Source organism: Alosa pseudoharengus, unplaced genomic scaffold, assembly GCF_046254945.1.
Source record: "Alosa pseudoharengus isolate Yale_2024_CS ecotype anadromous, Long Island Sound unplaced genomic scaffold, YU_APseudo_1.1 YU_APseudo_1.1_scf_10, whole genome shotgun sequence".
Classification (NCBI taxonomy): Eukaryota; Metazoa; Chordata; class Actinopteri; order Clupeiformes; family Clupeidae; genus Alosa; species Alosa pseudoharengus.
This window is the reverse complement of record NW_027468565.1, coordinates 22,443,614-22,471,347: the sequence shown is the minus strand read 5'-3', so window position 1 is coordinate 22,471,347 and position 27,734 is coordinate 22,443,614. Positions and strand designations below refer to the sequence as shown.

The 27,734-nt window shown below is 45.2% G+C and overlaps 1 protein-coding gene across 1 annotated transcript; it reads left to right on the top strand.

Moving 5' to 3' along the window:
- The first annotated feature begins 12,627 nt into the window (after positions 1-12,627).
- On the top strand, positions 12,628-27,033 carry mlycd (malonyl-CoA decarboxylase). Its single transcript, XM_076267613.1, has 5 exons — positions 12,628-13,260; positions 18,488-18,600; positions 18,986-19,142; positions 20,282-20,434; positions 25,828-27,033. The coding sequence occupies exons 1-5, from the start codon at positions 12,706-12,708 to the stop codon at positions 26,386-26,388; spliced, it is 1,539 nt and encodes a 512-aa protein (XP_076123728.1). The 5' UTR covers positions 12,628-12,705; the 3' UTR covers positions 26,389-27,033.
- Positions 27,034-27,734: the final 701 nt, after the last annotated feature.

Here is a 27,734-nt window from a genome sequence, read left to right as displayed (position 1 = left end):
GCCCACCTCCTCTGCCCGAGGGCTCAGCTTCACTGGTTTACCTGACAGGTGCGCGCACACACACACACACACACACACACACACACACACACACACACAGTATAAATAAACACACACAGAATACACACAGATTCAGTCTCAACACAACATGATGATGCAGAGTTCCACAACAATGCTTGGACATTTAACAATACACAAACACATAAATAATATTTGACATATGACTGGTTACTTTAACTATTACTCCAACCCCTATTGATCTCTGTTAAACACAAAGATTCAGGCATTGCTTGTGTTCAGCAAATGGCCAACATGCCTCTTGTTTCTACAAGCAGACAGCAGGGAGAGGGAGAGACAGAGACAGACAGACAGAGAGACTGACAGACAGACACACAGAGAGAGAGAGAGAGAAAGAGATTAAAGAGATAAAGAGAGAGAGAGAGAGAGAGAGAGAGAGAGAGAGAGAGAGAGAGAGTGAGTGCGACTGAATTCAATGGAGCATCACAGGGCAGAAACATGAGGACCTGTCTGGACTTCAAGGCCACCTCAGTGACACAGGGGCACTATGTAGGTCACCCCACCCCCACCCCACACTGCTTTCCTGCCCACTGATACACCCTTTCGATCGATGGAACGGCAGGCCTGTGTGATTACATTCGCTTTCAATAGCATGACTCAGCTCGCAGTGAGAGAAGAGAGAGAGACAGACAGAGAGAGAGAGAGAGAGAGAGGTGCAGAGAAAGCAGAAGGAAACGGGCGGACGAAAAGGAAGACCAAAATAAAACAAAAAAAAAAAATGTCAGAAGTAGAAAGAAAAGGACTCCCTATGATTAAACAACTCTCGATGCGGCCTTTTTAAAACGTTCACTTCAAACTGAAGCTCCCCGTGAGACCGTGATCAAAAATGGAATCGGATCAATGGCAAACTGAAAAGAGTCTATTCCATCCGGGCCAATCAGTGGGGAGCATGGAAGCTTTCTTAGAGGGCTGACTGGGCATCAGAGGAGAGAGTTTTCAGCATAATGGAACAGGAAGCCAAAGCCCTGAGGCTCGGAATGGAGGCGGCAAAGATGAATAGGAGGACAAACACCTTTACCAGTTTCTCTTTCTCCAACTAGTGCAAGGCAACATGTTTTACACATTTCTGCCATTGAGAAGTTGTCAACAGTGTATGAAGTTGTCACCAGTTTATGAGAAGTAGTCATAATGTGTGATTACAAAATGGTGCCTTCAGCTCAGGAAGTAAATACTGTACACTGGCGGCAAGGACTGAGAGACTCAGGAAGAGTTTCTTCCCCCAAGCCGTCCGGTACCTAAATGGCACTGTTTAGGCACTTTTCATATTGAGTATACCACTGTTTCCCTGTAGAGCATACCACTTCTTCCCTATTTGCAATAATCCCCTGACATCTTGAATGTATTGTTTCTTGTCTGTTACTGTTGGTAGGTTGTTCTGTATCAGTTTGTGTGTTTTTGCTTGGCATGGAGCCGTCATGTAACATTTCACTGCATTGTATGTATGTGACAAATAAAATCTGAATCTGAATCTGACATTGTTAGAAAAGTAGATGGAACACCATGGTACATTTATATTTAAAGCAAAATACTTCAGAAATCTACAGTACATTTCTACAAAGATGATTTTAATAATCCACAGTATTAGTTTCATACTGATTTTTCAAGGTGCTGTGAGAGACTGACTAACTGCCAACAAGCTTATCGCCCGGGGCCTCTCGGTCATCTCACCATCATAGTAGAAGCGGACGTCAGGCGGCACCGGCGTGTACTCTGGTGGGAAGGAAGGCCCTTTGTGCTCCAGAAACCTCCATTTGACTCCATCCTCGTAGCGCTCCTCCTCCCACCTAAGGCACACAGAGCGGAGAGGGTGAGAGAGCTGCGGTACGAACACACTCAACAACACAGGAGAGAGAGAGAGAGAGAGAGAGCTGTGGGACAAACACTCTCAACACAGGAGTGAGGGAGAGAGAGAGAGAGAGAGAGAGAGAGCTGTGGGACGAACACTCTCAACAACACAGGGGAGAGAGAGGGTGAGAGAGATAAACACACTAGACAATCTTTCAACACACGAAATAGAAAATCTTTCTCATTCTCTCGCTCTCTCACACACACACGCAAAATCATACAAAATGTTTTTTGCCTCTTTCCGGCATTACTACTTTTCCTCTCCTAGACTTTGAGCTTCAGGGTTCTGTCTAGCAGCAAAAAATGCACACAAGACAATCCAATTCATCAACACATGAAATCTACAACCACACACACAGACACAGACGCGCACGCACACACACGCACACACACACACAGACACACACACAGACACACACACACACACACTCTCTTTCTCTACCATCTCCAGCGTTGTTGCTCTTCCTCCTCCTTGAGTTTGAGCTTCAGGGCTCGAGCGGCCTCACGCTCCTCCTTGATCCTCTTCACTTTGTCCAAGTCGGACGGCTCCTTCGGCTCCTTCTTTGGCTTCTGGGAGATCAGCGTGAGAAGGCCATCTTTTACACACTCAATTCCACTGCTGCTTTTCATCCAGTTATTTATTTTTTCACGTCTCTTTATGTCTAATCCTCCAAGCATGGGCTCTGACTCACAGTACACAATTTGCTAACAAACTCAACAACTAGAAAATAATTTCATGAAGATGATAGCAGTCCTTGCAATGTGGCAAGGACAACTGATTTTTTTTATCGGGTGTCAAGTTTGCAATGTGAGTGGAACATGATAGTTAAACATTCTCGGTTAAAGAGAAGAGCCTTCTGCCACAAATTGCTGTTATTCAGATGTCTCCTCTGATATCTAACTTCCTCATACAAAACGGCTGGGAGGATGAGAGGATGCATTTGTTTAAGAGAGGGGTGTTCAAAATCATCTCTGAGGAGTGGCAGAAGTGTGTGCCGCGAGTTTTCAGTGGTGTGTGTATGTGTGTGTCGAGTCGAGCACCACTTTCTTTCCCTGATACCATCTCCAGTGGCAAAGCATTTACTGCCAAGCATTCAACTGGAGAGGCAGCAGGGAGACGAACTTTACCTTCAGCTTCCCCTCACTCTTCCTCCTCCTCTTCTTCTCCGAAGCCGCCTCGCCATCCTCCTCGGTTCTCTTATTTTTCTTCACCCTAGAGAACACATCACCACATAATATTACAAACAAATCTAGTCCTTCTCCTGGGCTAAAAGAGAACTCCAACAAAAATCTCCAAAAAAAAAACTTGTAGTCTAGGACTAAATAAAGTAATCTGTCTATCTATCTATCTATCTATCTAAACTTAATCCATGTATGGTAACTAGCCAAAAAAAGTGCAAACCAGCCCCTGATATTAACAGTGGCTTCGTTGCCATTTTCTCTACAGCCCGAAGGAAAGTCTCTTCCTGTACGCACACAGAAGGGCAGGGCAATGTTGGCTCTACATCCCAATGCATGTATTTGTTAGTCCTGGCCATGCTGACAGAGAGAGTGGTGCCTTCAGCCAAGCTCACTTCTCTCAGGTCTGCTCTGGACAAGTTCTTTGAGAGGGACACCATCCATACTCTGTCTGTGATGTCACAGTGCCCTAGCATTCTAGGGCTTCTATAAAAGAAACCTCATCATCATCAACAGATGCAGGGACATACAGTACAGTAGACCACTTACAATTTCTTATCCGACTTGCGAGACTTTGAGGGCCCTTCACCAGCCTCCTCTTCCTCCTCCTCTTTGAGCCTCTTCCTCTTCTTCCCTCTCTTCTCCGTAACAAAGTCTGCATCGTCTGGCTCCTCTTTCACGGTCAGCCTGCGAAACATGAAGCACCAGGAAGAGGGACTATATTTTCACTGACACAGGGCGAATTGGCAAAAGCTCCTCTACAGAGACTGACACCCTGTTTTTTCAACTTAACTGAAAAACGAGGGGCTCAGTGACCAAAATAATTGACATAATTGCAGTGATTCCACAATATTTTATAATAGAGGCAGATGAAAATTAAATAATTACTGCAATCACCCAATAATAATTGCAGAACTGTGAGCATCCATTTCCCTGTAGTGTAGCACAAGCAGAGGGACAAATTAGGCCAATTAACTCATTAGACATAATCATTATCACCTCACATTATATTAAACTACATTATCATTTCCAAAACCTTACACTAGTGTGAAAAAGGTTTCTTTTCCTTTAAAATGTTGATATGTTTCACAAAGCTTGAGTATGAGAAGAACATACGTCATTAATGCCATATCTATAAAAGAAGGGGGGTGTGGGAGATCCACACTGTGCTGATTATATCTAAACAGCAGCAGCGACAAAAACAGCAGCAGCGACAAAAAGATTCAATAAGACCAACTAAAGGTCTCATCTCCCTGTGTATTTATGTGTGTGTTAGAGCTGGGCAATATGGCTGAAAAATATATTATGATAAAATAATTCATATCAGAGAGAGAGAGAGAGAGAGAGAGAGAGAGAGAGAGAGAGAGAGAGAGAGAGAGAGAGAGAGAGAGAGAGAGAGAGAGAGAGAGAGAGAGAGAGAGGAAGGGAGAGAGTGAGTGACTGTGTGTATGCATCCCCAATGTTGTCCATCTCCTTACGGCACAGATTTCCATTTATTACTTCTTACAAAAAACAGTTCCCCCCCCCCCCCCCCTCACTCTTAATAACGCAAGAAATTCATTTCCTGAAAGGGAGCCAATGTTAGGAAGAAAATCAGAATAGGTACTACCCAGGATTCTGGACATCTGAATCAGAAATTATTTCCATCAACTCCACTAGCAGGGGAAAAGCAAGCCGGAGGGATGGAGATGGGGAGGGAGGGAAAGAGAGAGAAATAGATGGAGGGAGGGCAGGAGAGAGAGAGAGAGAGAGAGAGAGAGAAATAAAGGAGGGAGGGCAGAAAATAGAGAGAGAAAGAAAGAGAGAGAGAGAGAGAGATGGAAAAAAATCGGATTCCATTTGAGACGCAAATGGATTAAAACAAATTTCTGTGCAGCAGCAGCTCGGTGCTGATCTAATACTTTAAGACCTATATTGCACTGCTCATATGACACCAGTACTGACACCACCGCCATTGTAATTAGCTGGCCTTGCCCTTGGCATTACTCTCGTATATTCCCACCATAGCCCCATCGCACAATAAACGGACAACTCACCGCATAGTGCAATCTACTTCAGAGTCAGGATCTTCACTCCTCTGGCCCTTGATCTGACAAGAGTACGGTGTAAACACAAAGGTTTCACGTTTCAACACTTGACAAGGACACAACTTCAAAAGCATACATACATACATACATATACATGATTTTGATCTGAAATTCCCTTTGTTGCCATGTTTTTAAGTTCAGTTGGATTGCTTGCATTTCACAACACTCTATTATTACCTACAGTCTGTGCTTAAGTCACTGCTGCCAACACTCGTAAATACAACAGTTGGAGTCACACACAGGCACACAAGTTTAACTTTTGTACAGCAGGCATTATAAGGTCACCCCTATACTCTATAGACAGCTTAAGAGAGTGGGGTTGAACATAAGGATGGAACAAAAACACGATAACCACATTTTATTACACGGCTCTTCAGAGTGATGCAGAAAGTTCCATTCACATGAATGGGCCTTCCCAACGTTCGGGCCTATGTTAAATCTATATAAATCACCGGCAAAGTATATAATCACCGCTGTAAATGGCAACGGGTTGATTAACTTCTTTCATATCCCTCCGCAAGAATTCCGTTCGCTTATTGCAATGGAATTTCATTGAAAGGGAAAGTAAGCTAGTAAGACGTTGCCACGCAACACCTGAAACTGTCAACTGGCGAACTATTTATTTTGTCAGCGGAAGACAGAAAACGGTAGCAAAATCATTTTTAAAGATTCATTGTGTTAGGTTTCTTTTCTCGTTTTGGCAAGTAGGCCTAGCCGTGTAATAAGCGGGATAATGTATTGTCCGCCGGTAATTATCAGAAAATAAGTCCCTTCAGGTCGAAGCAAACCCCTCCGCTGCGCGTCGGGGTTCTGTTCTCCCTGTCGGGAGTTATTTTCTGATAATTACCGGCGGACAATACATTATCCCTTACTTAGCTCCTGGAGAATCTCAGTTCTCTGGACAGCACAAAGGCCTGCTGGGAATAAGGAACCTATTTCAGAGAGGAGCAAGGGAGAACCTGACCCACTTGGAGGGACCCCCCATTCCATTCCCCCTCCCACCCTCAGGTCACTTTTCAGGAAGCCCAATGTCACTGTTGTAAATGCCATTGCTGAGACTGTATGGGAACATGTGTCCCAACATGCCTGCCAAGATGCGGTCACATTCCAGACAGAAATATCTCACTGGTCAGGGCTCTTTTATGCAAGGACAGGCTTATGTGATATACTACTAGTTAGTAGTGCTAACATAACACTTGTGCTGATATACGCAGCAGTAGAGTATTGAAGAAATGTTCCAATGATCCAAAATAAAAAGGGAACTACAGCAGAGAGCTGAACTTTATGTGTTTTAAATTGCTTCAACGGAAAGCACTGCAGATCTGCCATCCAAACTGGCTAAGAACCACTGGGAGAGTACAGCTGCAAAGGCTCGCTTGGAAGACTGCTGGAGAAGAGGAGATTTACACATCACAGGATTATTTTACCTTCTTCTGGGCCTTGGCCTTGCTTCCATTTTGGGTTTTCCCTGTAGCTTTGCTTCGGGCATTCTTGGGCTTCACACTTTTACAAAGGGTTGGGGGGGAGAATGGAGAAGGTGAATAAGGTGTTAGTGAAGGAGTGTAGGTGGGTGGGAGAAAGGGGGAAGAGACAGGAGGAGAGACATGTGTACACACACACACACACTGGAGAGAGCATATGACAAAAAAAAACCCAGGGGATAAGCTGTTAGGCATGTCTCATCTTCCATGTCCCTCACACATAACCCACCCCAGCGCCCATCTACCCCCTTCCCCAGCTTAGCTCAGGAGAGCGTGGCGTATGACAGAACAGCATCAGGGCTCGTCACAGGAGGCTGCTGTCAGCACCGCCTGCCACACAGGTGTCTCTTCCTCTTCCTCTCTCCCTCTTGCTCTCCTCTGATTAATTAACAGAGCTGGGGACACGCATGCACACACACACGCCAGCTAGACACGCTTCCCATATCACCGCAAATTAATCTATTCACCCAGTGGATGAAGTACGCAACTGTGGGTGATGGATGCACCAGCCGAGCCCACCCACTCCACAGGCAGATTTATGATTGCTGGTGCGGACTGCTTGTTTGGACGTGCTAGCCGCGGGGGAGACGGGGAGGGGGCAGGGAGAACCATAACACAGCTGGAGTATGGCGTATGATAATGTGCAGCTGTTGCCTGTTATTGAGGATTTTGCTCCCTTTGGGAAAGGGAGGGAGGGGAGGTCTTTATTTATTTCTTTGATCCGAGGATTTGTTGCCAATGCCAAACACAAAATCTATACAGAAACAGTTCAAAGTGTTAGGCCTACTGGACATGATGTTGAATGGAAGTCAAGTCACAAATTGTTCATTTTTATTGGCAGGCTAGAAGTAGCAGCAGTAGAAGCAGTGGAATTATTTATTAAACAAATGTTTTCATTGAACTTGGCATTTATGGCAAGACATTTCTACAGTTCCGTCTAGTCCTTGCCTGCCAGATGAGAAACCAGCTGTCACATTACATGAATTGATTATAGATAGGCTATTGCTTCTATGCACCCAGAGGACATTTCCTAATTTAAAATGTAACTATTCTTACCCAGTGGTAATCTCACTTGTCTCTTCTATCTTCTCATTTTTCACCATCACTTCTTTGTTCTCCGAAGTCAACTGTGTAATCTCTAGGCAAGTGAGGTGAAAATCAGGGTTAAATTGAGTTGAGAAAAGTCCCTTTTTCATGTGTAACGGCAGTTTGTAGTTTGAACAAGGTTGGGCAAGTGAGTTAAGTTGCTAACTGCTATACTTCATTCAAATGGTAATGTTAGCCTATGTTAACACGACTAACTTTACAGAGGGATATGATAGTTCGAACACGTAATGTGGCTATGGACACACTAATACTATGTAAAATTATAATTGTCTGCTTTCATAATGAGAATGCAGGACAGAATAGCTGCTATGTGGCATGCAGGTAACGAACATTAACGTTAACGTTAATTTAACTACAAGTTACAAGGTAGCATTACATGCAGTATGCTTCTCGTTGTAAAACGAAGTAGTGAACATCTTTAGTTTAAAAACTAATAGCCTATTTTCACAAAAGTATTCCAACACAAAGCTGTCTATTTTTAACTTCGTGAAAGTGTCATCACTCACCTTTTTAATTCGGTGATTCCACGTGTTCTTGCACAGCTCTGATGGTTCCTGCACACTGTTCTTGAATTCAGCTAGCTAACGTTACCAAGCTAGCACAATCCCTAACGTTATTAGTTAAATCAACATTATGATGTGTGATTTTGTAACGTTATATCAGCATAAGAACAGCTTGAGTGTGAGAAAAACAGCAATGCGACACAGCGGTTTTTTATGAACTCCTGATATGTGCATGGGATTTATGCTGCTCACACAATTCCAGGCAGTTCATTAAGGTCATTCAATCAGAGAGTCGGAAGTGGAACCAAAAGGTGTGTTTTGTGATGGCTGATTCGGACTAGCCTGCAGACCTTCTCATGTAATTGAGTGGGTCTGAAAAAGATAGACTTCCAGCAGGGGCATAACTAGCACTGAAATTAAACTTAAATTGGTACATTAAACTCTTACCAAATCGTTTCAGAAGTGTAGCAATATCGTAAACGTCGGTTTTAAATGCAGTTGCTACTCAATTCCAAAGAAATTCCGATTAGCAATTGTATTTGCGTGACCATGTTATAGGGATATTGGCCAGAAGGACCTGCAGAGCAAATTTGCCATGTTCGTATGGGTATTCCAAGGCTAGATTCGGTCCGTTTTTCACAAATGATTAGTCCTGGTAGCTTCAAGACAAATTGTTGAGTGATTCATTTATTTGTGTAAAGACCAGTGCCCACTGGTGTTGTAAACGTAATGCAACACCCTAGGTGCCCCTTAAAATGGTATACCTGCCATTCCGTGTGCCCTTCCATTGGAAACAAGGTGCCATTGTGGAGTGCCCCACTGATCAGAACAGTGGACATCAGTGGAGTGCTCTCTATGCTGCCCCTACACGACAGTGTTCCAAAGGGTGTCATTTCCAATACAGAATGCAGTGGAATGCAGCCCTATAATTTGTACTACTTGAAAGAAGTGCCAACATAGGTGCTCCTCTAGTGGATAAAATATGATGCAGTGAAGTAAAGGGCGACCCTACTTGCATCATTAGGGAGGTTTTCTATAATGTCCCTGCCGTGGAAAATATGTGGTAGGTGCCCTTACAATGGGATAAACTTGAGGTTCCCTACAGGTGCCTTTCTGATGGAAAAAATAATAATTAAGTGCCCTCTTAGAGAGCACTGCGGCACTATGTGCCCTTGCAATGGAAAGAAACAAATCCCAGTGAAACTAGATGTACCGCAGAGCGGTACAAAATATGACCGCCGCCCAGTCCAGCACATTTTTTCCACAAAAAGAAATCACGCAGAAAGGCCTATATGATTCTAACTGTCTCACTAAATTGCATTATCCACACTCAATTCTCACTGGTATCTGCAAGACAACAAGTACCAAAACATGATTAGTTCATAGATTTCACATGTAAAATTAATTTTATACAACCCCACCTCCATCTTGCCTGTTTATAATTCTGAGAAATTCTTGATTGTTTGTGTTATGTTTATGTTATGTGTGTGTGTGTGTGTGTGAGTGTGTGTGTGTGTGTGGGTGTGTGTGTGGGTGTGCGTGTGTGCTTGTGTTTGTGCCTGCGTATGTGCCTGTGCATGCAAGCGTACATATGTCTATAGTATGTGTCATACGTATGATTACTGTGAATGTATATGTGTGTGTGTGTGTATCTGTTTGTGCACATGTGTGCACATGAAATGGGTTAACATGACCCCTGGAGGCAAACATACGGAAAAAAATGGTCATCCTAGGCCCTACAGTTCTCAAGATATTCACAGAGAACTGTGTCTGCCCTACCCTCCTTTCGGGGGGTCCAGTCCAGCGGGGGGGCTACAGATCAAAACGAAAAATGACGGTTCCATGCTATCCATGTGGGGGTACATGCCCACCAAGTTTCGTGTACCCCGGTCTTTCAGTGTCCCGGGAATCCTTGTTGGTGTACGTCACTAAATGTACACATAAATTATTTTATTGTAAGGCCCCCCATGAACGAAAGTACACAAAACCTGGCATGCATTCGGAGGGTGTCATAATGATCCTACACTTTTAATTTCGTGCAGTTTTAACCTTGTCAGCCAGAGATATTGTGATGAAAACACCTAATTTTTTGCTTTTTAATTTTTAACTAGGTGGCGCTATACATGAAATAAGTGGTAATGGGATGGGTTGACGTGCCCCCTTAAGACCAACATACATAAAAAAGATGGACCTCCTAGGCCCTACGGTTCTCGAGATATTCACAGAAAACTGTCTCCGGCCACCTACAGGCCAGTTGGTGTATAGTAACATAAATTAATTTATTGTGTGGCCCCCCATGAACGGAATTCCACAAAATTTGGCGTGCATACAGAGGGTGTCATAATGATCCTACACTTCCAATTTCGTGCAGTTTTGACTATGTTAGGTCACAGATGGAATGGGTTGACATGGCCCCTTGAGATCAACATACAAAAAAAAATGGTCCTCCTAAACCCCACGGTTTTCAAGATATTCACAGAAAACTGTGTCTGCCCTACCCTCCTTTCGGGGGGTCCAGTCAAGCGGGGGGGTTACAGATCAAAACGAAAAACGATGGTTCCATGCTATCCATGTGGGGTTACATGCCCACCAAGTTTCGTGTACCCCGGTCTTTCAGTGTCCCGGGACTCATTGACGGAAATTTGGGCATGCGAAAATGAAAAAAAAAAAAAAAAAATCTGACTAAACCTATATGACCGCCGCTTCGCTGCGCGGCGGTCATAATTAGGTGTAGTGCCCTACAGTCTTTCTTACCATGCCCTCTAGGGAAAGTTTTCCCAAAGTCAGTGCCATGAAGTGAGTCTAGGTTGCCACCAAATACTTCTGTATTTCTGCAAGGATCAGTTAGGCTAATATATTGCTGACATTTTGATGTTATCATCTGCACTGTTCATATTTTCATTTTCAATTGCCACTTTAGGCCAGGGCATTCGGTGTTACATATAATAATAACACAAGCATGTCACTGCAGACCCTCACCCCTATCTCACAACGGGAAAGAAAGTGAGACCATGATGATCTGTCTAAATAATCATGTAGGAGGACTACACCGGTCTCTAACATGGGTTGTGTGATATGGGGGCAGCCGTGGCCTACTGGTTAGCACGCCGGACTTGTAACCGGAGGGTTGCCGGTTTGAACCCCACTACTAGGAACAGCTCCTAACCCCTCACTGCTCCCAGAGCGCCGCTGTAGCAGGCAGCTCACTGCGTCGGGATTAGTGTGTGCTTCACCTCACTGTGTGCTGAGTGTGTTTCACTAATTCAGGGATTAAATGCAGAGTCCAAATTTCCCTCACGGGATCAAAAGAGTATATATACTTATACTATAGGGCCCCTTCAATCAGATGGGCTATGTTATTCACCCCTGATATCTGAATGAGGTCCCTCAGTCAAATAACACTGTTCCTGATGTGATAATCGTGTGATAATCATGCTTGATTGGATTTTTTTTTTTTCATAGCAAGATGCCTTAAATATGTTGATGGTTATGTCATATTTGTAAATCTCAATCTGTCCATTTCTTTCCACAAAACCCGCAAGAAGTCATCATGGGGACCCCCCTAGCTTAGCTGAGTTGCCATCTTTCTGAAGTGGGCCCTCATTTCAGGCTCATGCTTGACATATCATAACCTTCTAGGTGAGGTTGGGACCCCATGTTGTGACATAAGTGCCGTTTTTGTTTTCTCGCCCCTGCGCCTTTCAAGAAGTCTGTGCACACCACTGGCAGTGTCAATAAGGAATAAAATGAGTTGCATATCAAATTAAGTGCCTTTGATCATTTCTACACCCAAGAGGTAGCCTATGTGAATTGTATCTACCTATCTATCTATCTAAAATATGCGTAAATGTGTTTACTATCCACATATATTCAATGATTTACACATGCATTTTGCATTAGCCTACTTAATCATGACCTGCATGTTGGCATTTCAATGAATGTTTCAGTATTGTTTGTAATTTGTAACATTACTGATCATTGTTATAAAATGATCAGACACGAATTAAGAGTATAAATGTTTTAGATGTATTCCTTTATGAACTATTTGACCCTGTGTGTGTGTGTTTAAAATGTCAACTAGTCATGTAACATTATCCTGTATCAGCGATCTGAGGCAAAGGTCAAATAGCATCAATCCTAGAATAGGGTATGATGGTCTATGGTGGTTGGGTAAGGATGGATTAGTAGTCTTCTATGTATTGGTCTCTTCCTAACTACTGCATGTAGCGTAAGGTACATAAATAAATGAATACAAATATGGCATATGTTCTCTAAGGTTTATTACGTATTAGTTAGATATTAAGCTGCTGCCACTTTAAGAATGTACCGGAAACGAATGCTCATAACTCGTGTTAATGTCTGTGTGCCGCGCACACGCAAGTGACAGGTTTATTTTTGTGTAGAAGTAGACTTTCGAAGTGTGCGATGATATCCCTGTATTTAGTAAGACCACTTCGCAGCTGTAGCAGCGTCTGGCGACATCCAGCATTATCAGAATTAGCTTGTAAATTCGCAGTTGGGAACTGTCAAACATCGCGTCTATGGTTTTCCACCATATCCCACGGCCTCGTCAGAAATATGGACGAAATACTGCGAAAGACTGTTGCACCTTTACCCTCATATGAGACCAGAGACAAGTTCCCACCACCCCCGGAATCACATTCTGTGGAATTTATGAATTTCTACCGAAGTTTAGAGACGGAACAGAGAGTAGAGTTTTTGGAAAGACTGTCAGAAGAATATGGAGTGGACCACAAAAGCGTTTCAGAGCTGGCAGCGAAACTGCTTGACACGCAGCTAAGGGACGTAGCAACTATACTACAAGTGGAGGACAGGTTACGTTACAGTCTGACTCCCCGGTACCGACAATTACTAAGTCACATAAGTAGGATCGGGGGTGGGGTGAAGTTTTTAGTCGACTTCCGAGCAGATGTGATCGAAATAACATCGTCCAAAGCTAGCGACAGTCCACATTTGAGGGTAAATAGTGTTATGTTCATTGTTGTACGGTGGCCCTCGATAGTCATATTTGATGGCTTTCGCGTTTTGTAATAAGACTGTAAACCAACACTGGAAATAGTTTAATAAGTAATTAATCTCAACCAGCATTAAAAATATGAGTGCAGCTCCCCTGATTCGAGTACATAAGGGAGGCTATTACAAACATGGAGACCTGTAATGTACAAGTAATTTTTAAACAGTTAATATCTGATGCATTTGAAATTGCAGCCCTGCTGTTCAAAATAGACACAACAACCTTTGGCCTACTTCTCACTGTGTGTGACCTCACAGAGACACTGGTCTTTTTATAGTTTCAATTGATATAAAAGATGTCTCTTATCCATGTAGCTTATGCTATTTGTTAAGTCCTATTCATTTTCCTCTGTTCACTGTATTGACAAATAACACATTCATTGAGGGCTTTTTTTGATTAAGTCTAAGATATTGCAGAGGTAGTTTTGTTCGCTCCCATATGCCAGATCACTGTAAATGTGCAACATTTGCTAACAGTCCTGACTGTATGGTGTTTATTAAGGCATGTATTTATTTGGTCCACATGGCTTTAGAGCACTGCTGAAGTTCTGCACCATCTCTGGTGGTGTTGGTTTAGAACACTGCAGTGATAGAGTGGCAGAGGCATGGGCACAGGTATTGCTTTAGTCTGAAAATCTAATTGGTCATCAATTAAGAAGCGCTTGCTCAGCGTCACATACTGTATTTCCCCCAGGTTCTCCGCCTGCAGTTATTATTTGGCCTCTTTATGGATTAGTAGCGACATGGAGGAGGAATCTATTAGTTTACATCCTGCTGCTCCAGCTCTTTTCCCCCGTATAATATCTCCGCTCATCCCCCTCGGAGAGCACGTATTTGGGCACCTGTCGCCCCCATGCCCCTCAGACCTAATATCTCGTCAGTACAGAGTGCCTGGGGCATTGCATTTCTATTTGCTTTATTGAGTTTGGTGTGACTAGATAGATTACATTTTCCATATTCAATTTTGCCATAATTGGGTATGGTTTGAAATAGGAGTCAGGCTATGCAATGAGGATGTGCATTTTGCAGTGCTTGGAATGACTCGCAGTAGCCCACATGATTTTGAAAGCCTAGATAGACTAGGCCTATATGTTTTAAGACATTCAAAACAAAGTTTAATCATTTACAATAAATATTTTATTTATCTTTATAAATAAGCTGTCTGTAAAAAAATCTGAGTATATCTGTTTACACTCATATACCACAAGTATGCATTAATGTGTATATGGACATTGAAGTAGGCTTGATTTGTAGTACAAGGGCTGTCTCTCACTAGTTGCTGTTCTTTTTCAAGTTAAATCTTTCAGTTTACAAATCACAGAAATCACAGAATCTTAAGTTATGTAAGTGTAAACAATACTTATATATACAATACAATATTTCTGTAGAATATTTTCAGCTGTCCTGTCTGACATAACATTCCCCATAGCTGATATTGAAGTAGATGCTGTGAGCTAAATCCCATCTGTACTCTCAGCTATATATCAGCACTTGTATAACCAATCAGGAAGCATTAAAGATATAGATGCCCTTGCCTTCGTACACATAATACAGTGTTCGTAAACATACTGCAGTTGAACATAGTGGAGGGATAACGATTGTGTACAGAGTATCAGAGTTACCAAGAACTGTCTGCTAATTATGTGAATTCACTGTGCATTTAGTCAGTTTAGGACAGGGAGGGCAAAGAGATGGGACATCGGCTCATTGTCATAGAGAGCAATCTGAACTAGTGTCCTCTAAAAGTAAATTAGTACAAGGACAAATCTATATCAACATCATTTTTTTCTCTGTTAGAAATCTGTTCTGGCATCAGTTTTCTAATAGATGTAAGGTAGAGGGAGCCACAGCATGATCTAAATATTGCATATCTGAAACGGTTTTGCATATCTGAGATGACGGTACTCAGTGCTGCAAACTTCACACCTCAGACACACACCATATCCTCGTAGTCAGCAAAAGGAGAATCGGTGTGAAAAGGCCTAATTTAAAAAAGGAATTGTGAATGATATGATGGGAAGTGACACACATATATTGAAGGGAAAGGGGTAATGCGACTGTAGTGTGATAGTACGACTGTGAGTGGCTACTGAAAAATTACTGAGGTAAGGCCCATCTGCTTCGTTCAAGGCTGAAATAAATGCATGCCAGCCTGTCAGTTCGCGCTTCACCGTCATATTGATCCTTCAGTTTGTGGATCGATTTGTTCTTCTTTCCATTTAGCTTTTCTTCACTCTACTGCATTTTTGCGTCGTTTTTCCTCTTGTAGTGGATCTGAGGGGATGCTTAAGCTCTTTAACACATCAACTGTTCCCAGAGTCTTTGGCTTGAAAATCTGCTTGTGTCTGAAAGAGTGCATCCTGATGATTCCTGACAGTTCAGACCCTTTCTTCATACACTCAGTGTTTTAGCAAAGTTTAAGCTGTAGGTGGAGCATAGGAATTACCATGATGTAGTAGGCCATTATGAACCTGATAAGTAAGTAAGTATAAGTATCCCGTGAGGGAAATTTGGCCTCTGCATTTATCCCAGTCCGTGAATTAGTGAAACACACACAGCACAAAGTGAACACACAGTGAGGTGAAGCACACACTAACTCGGAGCAGTGAGCTGCCTGCTACAGCGGCGCTCAGGGAAAAAAATATGCTAGCTTGTGAGGGAGTTTTAATTGTTTTTAATTAGCCTAAAGGTAAATGGGCCTCTTCTCTGTGGGGCAGTGTTGTAAGTAGCATGACCGATTGTCAGGTGATGAAATGTCCTTCCCTGAAATGCATTCCTAGAGGGAGAAAATGAATATGAGTTTGTGAATATTTTTATTTAATTTTCAAATCTTTTTATTCTCCTCCTACCCATGCCCAAGGCTCAAAGGGGGTTGCGTGTTACACTTCAATCTACCGGCCCTTTGATTCTTTCACATGTTGATCACCTACCCCAGCCCCAAACCTCTCAGCTCAGAGACGACCCCAACGCCTGCGTCTCAAAGCTTTTGATCAGCCGTGAGAGCTGAAACGGCAGCGGCCGCCCTCGTTCCTTTGCTACGTGCGTGAGCGCCACCGAGCGAGGTGCCTCTGGCCCAGAGGCTTTTATGTGTGGACACGGTGCGTTATCTGGCGGAGGGGTTCCATTCGCTCGGTGTTGGCCAGGGCTTTGGTGTTTGCTCGTCATCATCACTGGCAAGCCTTCAGTGTTGATTTATCTGCTGCGAGTCATTATTCACCTCCTTAGCACAGAGGAGCACACACATACATATTCTTCTGTTCTTCTGCTCCTTGCTGTTTCATCATGTGTTTCAACACACACACGCACACACACACGCACACACACAGGAACACACACACACACACACACACACACACACACACACACACACACAGACACACTCACATAAATTCACAGAGACTCTCATCTCACACTAACTCTCACAGACTCAACATTTTAAAACAAATTTGAAAGCAGAGCAGTTTTTCTGTATATATATATATATTTTTTCTCCCGCTTCGCCCTGAGGTGATGGTACCTTACGTCCGCGCCATCCCGGCAAGAAATTCAGCCGTATAAGCAAACAGCAGGGGGAGAGGAGAGAGAGAGAGAGAAAAAAAAATGTGTACGGGCGCAGAATTTTTAAGTGCTGTCAGTTGCCCTGAAGTTTAACACGAGGCGTGGGATCCAGTCGCAGCAATGCATCAGCGTTACATTAGGTGAATTACAGTGGATTAATCGGTTCCAGCGGTGGGGAAATGATTTATGGCCGGGCTCACAGGTACATGGTGTTAGTAAGAGGGGGGCCTGTCAGGAGAGTGGGGCTGGATGCAGGAGCTGCCTGTCAAGGGGAGCAGGGGAACCAGAAGACCCAGCGCTGGACTGGGCCGTGTTGTGTTGTGCGTGGCTGGGCCGTGTTGTGTTGTGTTGTGTTGTGTTGTGCGGGGCTGGGGCGTGTTGTGTTGCGTTGTGCTGGGCTGGGGCGTGTTGTGTTGTGCGGGGCTGGGCCGTGTTGTGTTGTGTTGTGTTGTGCGGGGCTGGGCCGTGTTGTGTTGTGTTGTGTTGTGCGGGGCTGGGCCGTGTTGTGTTGTGTTGTGCTGGGCTGGGCTTGGCTGAGAGCCAGCCGTGGGGGATTTGGAGTTGAGTTGGGCTCTTGACGGCAGGTCGACGTGTCCTTGCTGGGTGAGGCAAGCTAGTTTAACAGCTCCACAAAAAAGAAGGAAAGGAGCACTGGAACAAACTTCCTCAGTGTATGTGTGTGTGTGTGTGTTTATTTTTAGTATGTGTGTGTATGGTGTATGATATATAGCTGGTTTTCCGAAGCGAGAGCACGTCTGCCTCGCTTGTTTGTTTGGTCTGGGCGCTCTGTGTTTATGAGGGCAGTGTGTGTCACGCTGGGTGGTGCGATGTGTTTTTGAAATGGCACTGCGCTTATTGCTGTGGTCTACAGCCTTCAGGTGGAGGAGGACGCTCTGCCTCAGCACTGATGAAATCAGCTAGCAAATAAACACACACACACACACACAGACATATGCATATGTGTGCACACCGCACACACCTAGAAGCAAGCACACATTCACACATGAGAGCAGGCGCTTACCTGTTGTACAGAGATCAGACATAATTGCACAAGCTCCACATCAAAAAGAGCACACACACACACACACACACACACACACACACACACACACACACACACACCACTCAGAGGAGCCCAACTACACACCTGCATCCAGAAATGCCGACAAAACACCTACACAAAACAGCAAGGAACTGGAAAGCAATAAGAGGCTTAGAAGGCATTAAAATGCCACTCACCGATAGCAGAGAGCGCAATATTTGGTGGGAGTGTAAATAAATAAATAAATAGACAAATAAAGCCTTGCCCAAACACTCGCCTATAAATAATCCGTCCTCCTTAAGAGGACTGTTTACCTTCCCTTAGTCCTGCTTTAGGTCTGATATGATTAAATGAAGTGGCACATTCTTTAATAAGATAAAAGCTGTGCTTGTGGGCTGGCCACCAATTGAAGTGTTTTATCCTGTGCTGTTTTATGTGCCTTTCAGTCATTCTTTTGGTTCTGCATTTGTTGTAGTTGCTGCTGCTGCTGCTGCTGCAGGAGGAAAGAACATAGCGTGTGTTATTTGGTTTGTTTGTTCTTGATGTCTCTTGTGTGGGTGTCGCCCCCTGCAGGACTTGAATGGCGCACTGAAGGGGCTTCTGTCAGAGTGGTTCTCCGTCGGACTCCTGAAGCTGGAGAGGATCACGTGGCAGTCACCGTGTGCGCTCCTGCAGAAGATCAGCCAGTGAGGGGTCACTCTAACACACACACACACACACCACTATCAGACTCATCATACATGTGGTAGACATGCAGCAAGAGGAAAAGTAGCAACTTGCACTCAAACACGTGTGTACTATATGAAGCATGAGGGCCAAACCAGCAACCTCATGCATTGGAGACAAATATGCTGTTAAGGATACTGAAAACCCGAAATCTGCTAGTAGCTTTTGTCTTCAGGTGTGAGACACACTACACAGTGTTGTCCTCTCTTACATGAACATCACACTCTCAGCCAAGATCCAACTTGCATCCTTTCTTACACCTTTATACAAAACAAACTCTAATGTGTGTGTGTGTGTGTGTGTGTGTGTGTGTGTTCGTGTGTGTGTGTGTTTTGTATGCTGAAGGTATGAGGCTGTGCATCCGGTGCGTAACTGGATGGACATTCAGCGCAGGGTGGGGCCTTACCGTCGCTGCTACACCTTCACCCACGCCTCCATGCCCGGAGAGCCTCTGGTGGTGCTGCACGTGGCCCTCACGGAGGAGATCTCCAACAACATCCAGGTATCGAACCAGGGCAGGAGACCAGACCCTCCAGATAGCGACCGCATGGAAGAACACATAATTAAGACTATAATGGCTAAATCTATATAATCTATATATACATACAGTATATATAAATCAGCCAAAATGTTTTCCAACCACTTCTGGTCTGTATCAGGGCCATTAGAAAATGTTTCGAAAAAAACCCATCCGGGTACCTTTTCCCTTTCTCTGCTCATCCTCTCACCATTCCTCCCCATCCATTTACTTTAAAGTGTCTGTGTTCAAAATTCGTTCTCGAACTTACAAAGACTACTTAAAGGAACTGTATGTAAGAAATGTATTTCAATTAATCATAAAATGGCCCTGATATGTCACTAGACATTAAGAAATCATGTTCACTTCAAATACTTATATCACTGACAACAGTAGTCTGGCCAGGATATTGCCATTTAAAAAGTGAAGTTGCAGCCCTCAACTGATGTTGATGTTGTGTTTTGTCATGTCATGTTGTGTTTTGGCCTGTTGCGCCACCCTCTACCTATCTACTAATCACAAAGTCAGTTGTGTTTCGGCATCCGGGTTGGCAACCTCGAGTCAGGGGGGAGGGGGAGGGGATACACCGCTCTACGGTATTTTGAAAGTGATTGCAGTACCAGTTTTGGCCACAATCTTACATATGGTTCCTTTAAGTTAGCGGTGAGAGAAACTTGAACTATTATGCAATATTAGACTACTTCCTTTTGAGTGGACTTACAGAATACAAAATGTTGGTTGCGGTATACAAGCCCTGCTGCGCCACTTTACTATCATTAGGTGCTAAGGATTTTTTTTTGTGGCTCACAGCATTGCCAAGACATGTAAGCACATGAAAAGAAATCCCCTTTGAGAGTTGTTATTCCGTGTGGAGGATGTGTTCAGCTGCCTGCAAGGAAGACACCTCAGCTGCTGAGGATTTCAGCGCAGTGTACCCAGTGGCCAATTGCCATGTCCTCTAGGACAAGACTGTGAATGATTTCCGCTTCCATTTCCATTTCCAATCAGTTGTAGAAAGTTTTTCATTCTGTCCTTCCTCCTTTCTGCTTTCTCTTCATTCTTTCTTTCCTTTTTCCCGCTCCTCTTCTCCTCCTCTACCTCCCCCTCTTCCTCCTCTTTCTCAGTCGATAGTGCGAGATTTGGCCACGGTGGATGCGGAGGAGGACGCGAGTAAGATCCATGCCGCCATCTTCTACTCCATCTCCTCCACCCAGCCTGGCCTGCAGGGCGTGGAGCTGGGCAACTACCTCATCAAGAGGGTGGTGCGCGAGCTACAGGTGAGGGGGCAGAGAATCCAGCACTGCTGCCACTGCACACCTACTTGCAATACACCAACTCACACAGTGACATTACACCGTAATACCGTTGAAATACACATACACTCTACATCTCTCTTTCTGTGCAATACACCAACTCACACAGTGACATTACACCGTAATACCGTTGAAATACACATACACTCTACATCTCTCTTTCTGTGCAATACACCAACTCACACAGTGACATTACACCGTGATACCGTTGAAATACACATACACTCTACATCTCTCTTTCTGTGCAATACACCAACTCACACAGTGACATTACACCATGATACCGTTGAAATACACATACACTCTACATCTGTCTTTCTGTGCAATACACCAACTCACACAGTGACATTACACCATGATACCGTTGAAATACACATACTCTCTACTCTCTCTTTCTGTGCAATACACCAACTCGCACATTGGAGACGGTGATGGAGCTGTGGGGGCATGACCACATGAGAAACAAATTGACCCAGTGTTGCGGGTCCCTGTCACTTTAGATAATTGACCCAGTGTTGCGGGTTCCTGTCACATCCCACTCCCTTAACTTTTTACATATTTGCACTGTACAGTAATACACACATATTTATTTGTTCATCTTTCTCTCTTCATCTGTGTCTCTTTGGTGTATTTGTTCCGTCCCCCACCCTCCCGCCTGTCTGTCTTTGACTCACCCTCTCAGCCTCTCCGCCTCAGTCACCCACACAAATACGCGCAGACAACTCCAAGGTGATGGAGGTGATTGTTACGTCCCAGTCCAGTGATGTCCAGTGATGCTAAGAAGCCCTAAGTGTTTTGTGTGTGTGTGTGTGTGTGTGTGTGTGTGCGTGTGCGTGTGCGTGTGCGTGTGCGTGTGCGTGTGCGTGTGCGTGTGCGTGTGCGTGTGCGTGTGCGTGTGCGTGTGCGCGCGCGCGCGCGTGTGTGCCTGTGTGTGTGTGTGTATTAGTAAGAGAGAGAGACAGGAAAGGAAAGAAAAAGAATAGAACTCACTGCCCTTTAACAGACCCCTACCCTCATTACCATCACAAAAGCTTCAGGGATGTCCAGCTGCTGCTTGTGTGTGTGTGTGTGTGTGTGTGTGTGTGTGTGTGTGTGTGTGTGTGTGTGTGTGTGTGTGTGTGTGTGTGTGTGTGTGTGTGTGTGTGTGTGTGTGTGTGTGTGTGTGTGTGTGTGTGTGTGTGTGTGTGTGTGTGTGTGTGTGTGTGTGTGTGTGTGTGTGTGTGTGTGTGTGTGTGTGTGTGTGTGTGTGTGTGTGTGTGTGTGTGTGTGTGTGTGTGTGTGTGTGCGTATGTGTGTGTGGGCCCGTCTCAGTGTCCTTAGGGCCCTTGTACACAGCCAACGCAGGAGCTGATCTGCCACTCGCCTGTGCTGGCTAGCGGGTAAGAGAACAGGGGTGCACACTCACTCACCCACTCAGGCCAGAAGGCCTTCAGCCCACCAGCACTTCCTTCTATCGCTCTCTCTCTCTCTCTCTCTCTCTCTCTCTCACTTTATCTCTGTCTTTCCTCTCCTCCCCCGTCTCCCTTCATTTCAGTCTATTGCCAGAGAGTGCACCAAAACTGGCTCTTAAGCCAGCTCTCTCCACACTGATTTTTCCTCAACAGCCAAAGGTCTGCAGGGTCTTTTCCTGGGCGGATAGTTTAACTGTATCCCCTCCGGCCTTTCCTGGCCTTGTTAAGTTAGTTTGCAAATGCTAGTTTTGTCGGGTAATGCTTAGTGATGGGAACTCTGTTAGCCCCAAATTGTGTGTGTGTGTGTGTGTGTGTGTGTGTGTGTGTGTGTGTGTGTGTGTGTGTGTGTGTGTGTGTGTGTGTGTGTGTGTGTGTGTGTGTGTGTGTGTGTGTGTGTGTGTGTGTGTGTGTGTGTGTGTGTGTGCGCTGTTGAGCAGCGGCCAGCTGGTGTTATCTGCTCTAGAGTTTGTTTTATCCCATTGTCGATCACGCAAGGGTCTGCTCAATCCACTTGCTTTTCTTAGCTGACCTTCTCCAACTCCCCCAGTAGCATTTCCTTATGTGCACTCAGCCCCTCTTCAGAGCGGTGTGCAAACACGGCTCTGGTGCTGAGCTCAACGCTGGCTGAGCTGGGTGGATCCTGAGGGAATGGTATAGAATAGATGGGCCCTTTCTTTCTGTCTTTCTTTTGTTCTTTCTTTCATTCTTTCTTTCTTTCTTTCTTTCTTTCTTTCTTTCTTTCTTCCTTTCTTCATGTTCTTTAAAAAGATCAGTAAGCGGTTGTATTTTGGTGTTCCTGATGGTTAGCATGTAAGCCCAATGTTTACTCTTAATTTTGGCTTGCCAGCTCCGGTTATTACAAATGTAAGAGAGAGTGTGTGTGTGTGTGTGTCTGTGTGTGTGTGTGTGTGTGTGTGTGTGTGTGTGTGTGTGTGTGTGTGTGTGTGTGTGTGTGTGTGTGTGTGTGTGTGTGTGTGTGTGTGTGTGTGTGTGTGTGTGTGTGTAAGTGATGGGGACAAAAAATGGAATGCTGGGAGGCGTTGTGAAGACGACAAATACAGAAAGAGAGTGAGTAAAGGAGAGGGATAATGTGGGAAGAGAAAGAGAGAGAGAATATGAAATGAAATGATGAAATTGCAGCTGTCACCTCCAATCTTATTGTGAGAGAGCAGAGGGGCATTATTTGTGAGTGAGTGAGTGAGTGAGCGAGAGAGAGAGAGAGAGAGAGAGCGAGAGAGTGAGAGAGCGCAAGGGGGCTGGGGGACACAGAAAGTGGTTTGAGAAAAAAAAAAGCTGCTGTGTTGGACAGCTGTGCTTCCACTTATAAAAATAAAATCCTAATGAAGATAAAATAAAAGCACAACAGAAGAGCTCACTCTCAGGGGCATGGAGGACTCCCTCCCTGATGGACGCCATTCAGGGATCAGGCACAGGCAGGCTTCTGTCATGAAGGCAAACTCACTGTCCTCACTGCTGATTGGTCTCTCTCTGTCTCTCTCTCTCTCTCTCTCTCTGTCTCTTTTCCCCAAGATCAGCACTTTGATTCTGGATTGATACTAGTGCTCCATGTCGCCCTTGATATAAAATCCACAAGAGTAGAGAGAGTCGACTGATGTTGGGTGTGCTGTGGGGGAGTCAGTCATCAAGGCTTATGAGTGGATGGACACTGGGGTTTGCAGTGGAAAAATAGCTGTATTCAAATAGCCTACCTTTGCAGATGCTTTATCCTGTATCAAGTCTGTGGTGATGTTTACATTAATTTCCTTCTAGAGTAGGGCCCGCAGGATGCCTAATAATGCCCATTTCTGTTCATGTTTACAGAGGAGTTGTGGCTACTATAATCATATATGGAAATTTAATATTTTAAGGGTGAACATAATATCTGACTGTTGTTTTAGCTTGTTGTTGGTCATATCCGGTAAAGGTCTCCCATTGTGTTTCCTATACTGACGTGTGTTTTTATCGGTCAGACAAACCAAGTGTATTCCATTCCGAGTGATGTTTGTAGGCTGGAAAGGTGATGAGAAGTGAGCCCCCTCTGCTCTAAAGTTCAGCACCATCCCTCAGCGGACAGCCACTGGAGATAGTGTGATGTTCAAGGTCACAGAGTGCAAGTGGAGTCAGTAGAGTGTGAAAAAGACGAGAGAGAGAGTGTGTGTGTGTGTGTGTGCGCTTGGGGGACGGGCGGAGCGAGAGAAGGAAAGGGTGAAGGTGACTCACACCGAGGGACCACAGCAGTGATGGATGGATGAGAGGAAAGAGGAACGAGTGAAGAAGTGAAAAAAAGGTCATGCTGTGATTTAAGAGGAAGGAGGAGGGTCCGCTTGTCTTTCAGCATTAAACTCAAGGGGGCTTTTTAGTCTTCTTCTCCCTTCCCTCCCTCCCTCTCCCTCTTTCTCTCTCTCTCTCCATCCCCCTCTCTCTCGCCTGTCTCTCAGCTCCACGACTTGTGCTAAGCCTGCTGACCAAGGCCTTACAGTAAATTGAACTGATGAATGAGAAGCGTCCTTCTGACATGGCTATCCTCAGATCCCCCTCTCAGCCTGTCTGAGAGAGAGAGAGAGAGAGAGAGAGAGAGAGAGAGAGAGAGAGAGAGAGAGAGAGAGAGAGAGAGAGAGAGAGAGAGAGAGAGAGAGAGAGAGAGAGAGAGAGAGAGAGAGAGAGAGAGAGAGAGAGAGAGAGAGAGAGAGAGAGAGGAGTGAAGGAGTGAAGGAGTGCTGGGGCATGAAAGTTGGACTAAGCCCCTCCGGCCTTGCGGGCCCAGGCAGCCCTGACACGTCTGGTTTGTTGGGGGGCCGAGAGAAGGCTTTTCCTCTGATGCCTGTCCAAAACCGTCCAGCTCGCCTTGCTCAGAACAAAGCAGCGTGGACGGCCTCACGTCCACCATTAGCCAGCGCTGATGAGGGGAATACAAGTGAGCTCTACTCCAGACGCTGAGAGAGCGGGGGGGGGGGGGGGGGGTTACTGTAAGAAATCAAGAAAAAAGAAAGGGAGCAGAAGAGAATGGGTGGCATAAGGAGAGAGAGAGTGAGAAAGAGAGAGAAATAGAGGAAAAGAGGGAGGGGGGAGCAGAGGGCCAGGAAGGCGTAGAAAGGGACATGTTCAAGAAGTTGAGAGTGGGGTGGTGGAAGAATGAATCAGAAAATGTGTCAGAAAAAGAAAGAAGGAAAAGCATATGGAAGCAGAAGATGTTATCTTTCTGTGAAGCAGTGGTATATTATCTGCACGGTTTCATGGATGCAGGATGGATCCATGGAGGATTTGTGGATTTTTTTTTTATTATTATTTAGCTGTTTCTCTGGGTTACTGCAGAAGTGGAAAAACACACACCCTCAGGGCTCTAATGAGAGCTTAGCCTCCTGTGTGTATGTTTGTGTGTGTGTGCGCACTCTCATCATGGGCGCGCGTGTGTGTGTGTGTGTGTTGTGCACCTGCTCCTCTCCGTCTCTGACTCATTTCCAGCCTGATCTTCTAGTCCTCTAGTCATCCATTTCTCTCTCTGTTAGCTCCTTTTCTCCCATGCCATTCCTTTTAAACAGTCAGTGTTTAACACACACCACACACACACACACACACACACACACACATTTCTGGTGTCCTCAAGGTTCCTCACCAAGCACATTTGTTGTGAAGGCCACAACTAATGTTCTCTTTCGTTCTCTCACTCTTTCTTTCTCTCTTTCTATCTCTTTGGCTCCCTCTCTCCCTATCTCCATCTTTATCTCTCCAACCCTCCATCTCGGTATCCATCTCTCTTTCTTCCTCTCTCACCCCCCTTCACTCCATCTCTCCCCGTCCTTATATCCCCATCGGCTCACTCCTTCTCTCTCTCTCTCCATGCTTATATCTCCATTGGTTCACTCCTCTCTCTTTCTCTCCCTCTCTCTCCCTCTCTCTCCTCTTCAGAGTGAGTTCCCACACATGTCCCAGTTCTCCAGTCTGTCTCCCATCCCGGGCTTCACGTCCTGGCTGCAGGGCACGCTGGGTCCCAGCCGTAAGGTGGAGGGCCGAGGCGGCGCCGGCGTCACCGAGCTGCTGTCGGAGTGTGAGTGGCGCGAGGTGGAGGAGGTGGCCGGCGTGGGCCCCGGACCCCCCGCGATGGAGGCCCTGCGTCGGCTGCTGGCGACCGGCGACTGGTCGCGCTCGGAGCGGCTGACCCGCGCCCTGGAGCCGGCGCTGATGCGACTCTGCGCCTGGTACCTCTACGGCGAGAAGCGTCGCGGCTACGCCATCAACCCTGTGGCCAACTTCCACCTGCAGAACGGCGCCACCATGTGGCGGCTGAACTGGCAGGCCGACGCCAGCCCGCGCGGCTTGGCCAACTCCTGTGGCATCATGGTGAACTACCGCTACTTCCTGTCAGAGACGGCAGCCAACAGCGCCACCTACCTGCAGAACAAAACGGTGTCGGCCTCGGATCAGGTGCTTGCATTGGTGGCGCAGTTCCAGCAGAACAGCAAACTCTGAGCAATGCTGAGAAATGCACATGCGCGCGCATGCGCACACACACACACACACACACACACAGATTTGTACACCAAACACTGAGATTCGAATACATATCCATAGACACACATAAACACACATACCCCAGACCCAACACATATCCATACACACACACACACAGAAAAATATGCAGACACAGAGTGTCAAACACATTCACATATAATTAATCTAATTGCACTGTTGGTGTATAGATGCCGTACGCCTCTCTGAATTGTGCCATACACTGCCTCCCTCACGGGAGTGAGTGTTGACTGACGTTAGGACTGTGCCCATCTCCCCTGGGTGTTTGTGTTCTGTGATGTGAAGGCTGCTTTTGCTCCGCTCCCTAACACACTCAGTGAAACGAGGCTGCTCTGGTTTTCTTGTGTTGTTTTGTTTTGTTCTTGCCTCGCACCCAAGGCAGCCTCTTCTCAAAGTAAGACACGGGATTTCGACTGCTGTCAGAGCCCCACTCGCCCAGTGTATAGGATGAAGCAGACCATGCATCACATCCCATCAACCTTTGCATCCTCGTGTGCAGGATGCCAGAGGAGATAATGAGGAAAGAAAAATAATGATAATTTATGATGATACTTCATAACAATAAATGTTTTAATATTTATATCATATTTGTGTTAGTGCCTTGATTCAATTCCAAGTTTGTAAAGTGTGTGTATGATTATGTGTCTATGAATCTAAATGAGAGAAAGAGAGAGAGAGAGAGAGAGAGAGAGAAAGTGTGTGTGTGTGAGCACGCATGTTTGTGCTAACCAATGGTGCCAGGCAGCATTGAGGGCAGCATATAAAACAGATTGGCCTTTACCTAGCGCGGCAGCCCATTCCTTTTCTCCACAGCTCAACAAGTTAAGAAGTGCCGCTCAGCAGAACACTGCGCTGCTTGCCGCTTGATGGATATCGGCAGCCCTGCCTAAAAGTGCAGTAATAACATTTGGGAAAAGTCAAGTGAATCGAGGTAAGTGATTTTATAGGGGTCGGGACCCGAAGAGGTACATGGCATTTGCAATTGAGTTTCAAAAAGATCCATTTTCGCCCCCTGCCAAAAACCGCCGGCTTCTCTTAAAAGCTCGTCCCTAGCGCACTATGAAGGAGAACTGCCTCCAAATGGGAGTGGGGAACTGTTTTCAGTGTGTTGTTGTGTAAAATATATCAGTTCAAGTTGACTGTGAAATTGCGTTTTTGAGTCTCAAAGGACACCCTTTTCCTACTTTTTTTGAGGGGGTTTATTTCCTCTCTTTTATTTTGGTTATTCCCCAGGTGCCTGGTGTCCTAGAAACTAATGAGGTGAGAAATAAAGTTAAGATGAAGTG

Bases quoted from the DNA above. Each gene is read 5' to 3' on its own strand.
- mlycd (XM_076267613.1), top strand. From the start codon at position 12,706: ATGATATCCCTGTATTTAGTAAGACCACTTCGCAGCTGTAGCAGCGTC. The intron at 19,143-20,281 runs GTATCGAACCAG...CCTCTTTCTCAG, and splicing joins AGATCTCCAACAACATCCAG to TCGATAGTGCGAGATTTGGC. The intron at 20,435-25,827 runs GTGAGGGGGCAG...TCTCCTCTTCAG, and splicing joins GGGTGGTGCGCGAGCTACAG to AGTGAGTTCCCACACATGTC.